At 33.9% G+C, this 5,383-nt stretch overlaps 1 protein-coding gene across 1 annotated transcript; it reads left to right on the top strand.

Annotated features, from left to right (window-relative positions):
- The first annotated feature begins 844 nt into the window (after positions 1-844).
- On the top strand, positions 845-3,238 carry LOC140888679 (polygalacturonase At1g48100-like). The gene is made up of 6 exons (XM_073296376.1): positions 845-1,024; positions 1,447-1,578; positions 1,681-1,878; positions 1,971-2,178; positions 2,297-2,493; positions 2,734-3,238. The coding sequence occupies exons 1-6, from the start codon at positions 845-847 to the stop codon at positions 3,088-3,090; spliced, it is 1,272 nt and encodes a 423-aa protein (XP_073152477.1). The 3' UTR covers positions 3,091-3,238.
- The last annotated feature ends 2,145 nt before the right edge of the window (positions 3,239-5,383 follow it).

Raw genomic sequence — 5,383 nt, 5'->3', positions numbered from 1 at the left:
AGAATTGACTCCAAATAAACAATTTTCAACGAGGGAAAATTTCATCCTACCCCATGGGTTTTACCCCATGTGATAGATGAAAGCACATGATTGATCAAATTATGCGGGCCTCGTATGATTGATGTGGGGCCCTATAATTTTGACCAATGAAAGATTTCCACCTACCCCATGGGGTAATGCCCTTTAGTTGTCTCTGACAAAAAAAAAGGACCAAAAAAATTAAAATCATTGGATAAAAATCAAATTTTAACAAGTTAAATCTAAAATAAAAAATAGACCAATTTAAGAGACTAAAAGTTCTATTTTCTCCTCTTTTTCGATATATATATATATATATAGTATTTTGCTATACTGCCCACCTCCATGCCCACCTATAAGGTGACAATCATCCATTGGATGAACCATTTGTATATGATTCATCTCATCCATTGGATGATTGTCACCTCATAGGTGGACATGGAGGTGAGCACGGGAGGTGGACAGCATAGCAAAACTCTATATATATATATATATATATATATATATATATATATATTTAAAAAATCGAGCGCGCGATTCTTTCCCTACGAATGAATAAATTGTTCTTTATCAACAAAGGACGACTCAAATTATAATGAACACATCTATTCTTTTATTAAATTAAATTAAATAAATTTAAATTACATATTAAAAAAATCATATATGACTAAAATATATTGTAGTTCATGGCATTTAATGACGCAAACCTTTTGTGAATTGTGATAAAGCTTAATTGCCATACAATTATGATTGCATGAAACCACAACTCTCATCTGCTCTATATAAGAGCTCAAAATTACCCAAGGAGACAATATTATTGCTCATAATGAAGAAATTTATCGCTTCTTTTGTTTTGGTGATCAGCAGCTTGTGTTTCACTCATTTCGGCTCCCAACTTTGCCATGCCGAAGAAGCTGAATCACGACGTGGCAAAGCTGGTGCCAACTCCGTTTTTAATGTCATGGATTTCGGCGCTCGTGGCAGCTCGCCTGCCGTCGATACCAAGGTGAAAGATATCTGAAAGATATCAATTAATCTCGATCTTGGTCCACTGACTTATACATTTTTAAACTTTTGCTCGTTTTTCATCGGAATCCTAACGTGAAACCGAAAAATGACGACATATATATATACGTACCAGATAACAAGATGCTGCGTTCACCAATAACAAGACAAAATTGTAAAATATATATAAGTTGTAAGACACTTGAAATTACATGATTATCCTACATGCATTTTTGAAAGATTTTTTCTTCATAAAATTTCAAGTGCACCGTGTAACCCAACGTGTAATACTCTGTGTACATGTAGCATTACCCAAGTTATAATTATGACAAAAAAATTTGTTTTCCCATTTAAAATTTTATATATATATAGTTCTCTTAGTGACAATTCATTAATATATTTGTAGTATAATTTTCCCGACAGGCATTTTTAGCCGCCTGGGGTGCAGCATGCAAGGTAAACGGAGGGGTGGTGCTGGTCCCTTCGGGCCATACTTTTACTATCCTACCCGTTGAATTTGTTGGAAGTAATTGTCAACCAAATGTTGCTTTCCAGGTAATTTTCGAACAAATATTAATTTACTTATTTCCACTGGGAAATATTTTATAATATAATCCATCATGAATAAATTAATTATATATATGAAAATGTCTGTAGGTCGATGGAAGCCTTTCTTCTCCTTCAAGATCAGATTGGGGCCCGAGATCGACAGATTACTGGATTTGTTTCAATGGATCAGCGAAGGGATTATCGATTAGAGGCGCCGGCTCAGTCGACGGCAAAGGCCGGACGTGGTGGCCGGCTAGTCCTAGTGATGATGTTAACCAAGAATTAATGCAAGGCAACAGGCCACATGTAATTAAGTGAAACTTAATTTTCTTTGAGAAACAGTACGTACTCGGATTCGACGACTGATTAATATAGATGTTTCGATCGATGGCATGCAGGTGATCCTAGTTGTCTACAGTAACAACGTGACGATAAGTGGAATAACGGTGACAAATAGTCCTAGGATGCACATTTTCATCTATGGTTGCCACCAAGTCGAGGTGTCCAACGTTAAGGTGTCGTCCCCCGGAAACAGCCCCAACACCGATGGGATCCATGTTTCAAACACTCAACACGTTCGGATTCATCACTCCAATATATCTTGCGGTACCTTATAACGAGTTCGATCATCTTCTGGCTAATAATTATTAATTTAATTCCCCCTAGCTTGTTGATTCGTAATTTCAAGACATGTAACATATTAATAATAATTAATATCATCCAGGAGACGATTGTGTCTCGATACAGACAGGATGCGACGACATAAGAGTGTACAACGTGCATTGCAATCCAGGACATGGATACAGCATCGGGGGATTGGGGGAGCGCGGTTCAGCCGCGGAGGTTTCCAATGTTTTCGTCACGGATTCGACGGTGATGGGGGCCGACTCTTTGAATGGCGTCAGGATAAAAACCTGGCAGGTATGTATATATTTGTTAGGGATAATTGCATACATGCACTACTGTGTTTATTAATCTTGAAAACATATATATGTTTCAGTATTTTCAAATTTTGAGTACAACCGTACGTGTTTTCAGGGGTATATATGTTTGCTCAAAACTGTGATGGTGGTTAACATGTGCAATTAATAAACTTGCATTTTTCTAGGAACTATATATATATATATATACTTTATGCATATTTTCTTGCATTACTTGAAGGGTGGCTCAGGCTATGTCCGCAACGTGACATTCTCCAACATTCAAGTGTCCCAAGTCGGAAGAGCTATTGTGATCGATCAGTACTATAGGGAGGAGACGGGCGCGGTGAAGACCGAAAATTCGGCGGTGGGTATTTCAGGCGTGACATATGAGAACATAACAGGGACATACAGATCTGCATCTATTGTTCTCGATTGCAGTGGTGATAACCAAGGCTGCAGAGACATCACGATTCGCGGCGTGATATCGCTGAGACCCACTGATCCTGGGGCTATAGTCAAGCCACATTGTTCGAACGCTCACGGTCATGTGCTTGCTAGGAACCCTACGCCTCCGTTGGCTGGTTGCCTCTGGTAGCTAGCTAGCTAAAGGTGGCCGGAGATTCGACTGATGAATCGAGAGCGACCGCAAGAAAAGTTTTTAGGCTCGAGCCGCATATATAGTTTGAAGTTTATGATGATTTGTGATCAAAGTTTGAAAACAAGATATAGTGCAAGGAATAAGAAACCAGCTAGAAATATATACATAAATAATATTTCACTTTTCCATTGTTTTAACTTTTAAGCTATTAACACGTTTCTAGCTAGAAATTTTAAGTGACATCTGATCTAATTACCTCATAAAAAAAAAAACTAATTATATGTTGATTGCATGCACGCACGCACGCACTCTATAGCTAGCTAGGTTAGTACTCCACAAAAGAAATTGAAGGACTTTATATCTAAATTAATAAATCTTATACTGGTTATGTTATATGTACAATGACACATTATTGTTAAAATTAATAACAAATTATCTCAAATGCGTTAATTGAAAGTTCTTTTTATTTGGATAGTTTTTTGTTATTTCAAAGATAGAGTTTTGATCACATGAGCAACCACCATGGACAACTACGTTAGCAATAGCTGACGTGACACCTTGTACATCCAATGAGTGATTGTCACGTCAGCTGTTGCTCACATAGTTGTCCATGTGATCAAAACTCTTCAAAGATAATATGTAAACATGTGGGTAACCTTCATAATTCATATATAACACATGTAGCATTTTTCTAAATCTTATGTCATGGAAGGAAATTTCGGGGATGCAAAGTGAAGTGAATACCACAACGTAACATAAGGCTTAATTAATTAACTAGTTAATTAGGTGCTACTCAATTTGTGGCTGCAATTAGTTCCATCTTTACTCGAAATTTCTGTTTCAATAATCAATACTATTAATTAAGGTTGAGGCAGGCTTGAGGCTCATATATTAACTAATTTTTGATTGATTTGGTCAAGTTTTATTTAAAATTACAATAATACTCCAATCATATAACTTTAATTACAGACAACTTTTTTTTGTTTTACCTAAAGTGATCTTTTATTTTTAAATATTTCAATCGTATAATTATTCATATTTCAAATAAAATGATATTTTTATCCATATCCTTAAAATTTTATATTACTATATATTAAATTTAATTAAAATAATATGGAAAAATCAGTATTTTGAATTTTTTATCATATTTTATTCAATTGTATAAGAACACAACACATGCAAAAGGACACTATATTATTATATTATATAGATTCATGTCAAGTTTTAAAAAAAATATTGTACATTTTTATAAGAGTCAATTGTTCTGTATAATCCCAAGTAGTTGACTATGATCTTCCTTCGATCGATAATTAAGGTGTAATGGAAACTTATTGTTATCCATATCTATAAATAAAAAAAATTAAATATTATAATATAATATAATTATATGGAAGATAAAAAAAAATTATATATATATATTAATTACAAGACCACTTAATTCAATTTTAAGCCACAAAACGTGCTCGTGGTGAGGGATTAATGACTAGCTAGACAACATTACATGCATGGCAGTAGGGCCTTTAGCTAATTAACAAAAATACTAGTAATCAGAGATATATCAAGTCCAACATAATCTTTCCCCAAAATTTCTTTCCATTTCAGAAATTAATTAAACGGAGTAAATTAAATAAACTAAATATTAAAGTGATTTCAAGTTCGATCGATCGGACCTCAATTATTGTACATAAAGTAGCTTAATTAAGCTCACAATGCATTATATATAGCTTTGCTTTGGACAACATTCCATGTGGAAAAATATTCGATGACTTGTAGCTAGAACATGGTTGAGAAGACTCTTGAATTTAACAATTAATGTGTGCAAACTTTTGTGGTTGATGACTATTGTTAATCAATATATATATATATATATATATACCGATAATATATATATATATTTTTTGTTGTCATACAAAAATTTGTAATTGATGATAGAATTATAATTTGAAATGTCTCAATATATCACACGCAAATCCAAAACATGACGTTGTGATCAATCCCGCTATATATCAACAAAAATTAATGTTTATTACTTTGAGCATATAACGTTGCATGTATTGACTCATGCAAATAATAATAATCGCAGTCGCAGCCTCAATATATCATTGATAGCAACAATATAATTCGTATTTTTTAAACTACGAAAAAAACTCAAACATCATATTTTGATCATGATATATATATATCCACTGATTGAAAGAGTTACTATATCCATATTGTTCTTTACTTCTCAACTTATGTGTGTAGATAGTACGGAGATGGGGACCAAGTTAGGAATGAGTCATTTGATGGT

Source organism: Henckelia pumila, chromosome 3 (genome assembly GCF_033568475.1).
Source record: "Henckelia pumila isolate YLH828 chromosome 3, ASM3356847v2, whole genome shotgun sequence".
Classification (NCBI taxonomy): domain Eukaryota; kingdom Viridiplantae; phylum Streptophyta; class Magnoliopsida; order Lamiales; family Gesneriaceae; genus Henckelia; species Henckelia pumila.
This window is presented reverse-complemented; position numbering and strand designations above follow the sequence as displayed.

Bases quoted from the DNA above. Each gene is read 5' to 3' on its own strand.
- LOC140888679 (XM_073296376.1), top strand. From the start codon at position 845: ATGAAGAAATTTATCGCTTCTTTTGTTTTGGTGATCAGCAGCTTGTGT. The intron at 2,179-2,296 runs GTACCTTATAAC...AATATCATCCAG, and splicing joins TCACTCCAATATATCTTGCG to GAGACGATTGTGTCTCGATA. The intron at 2,494-2,733 runs GTATGTATATAT...CATTACTTGAAG, and splicing joins TCAGGATAAAAACCTGGCAG to GGTGGCTCAGGCTATGTCCG.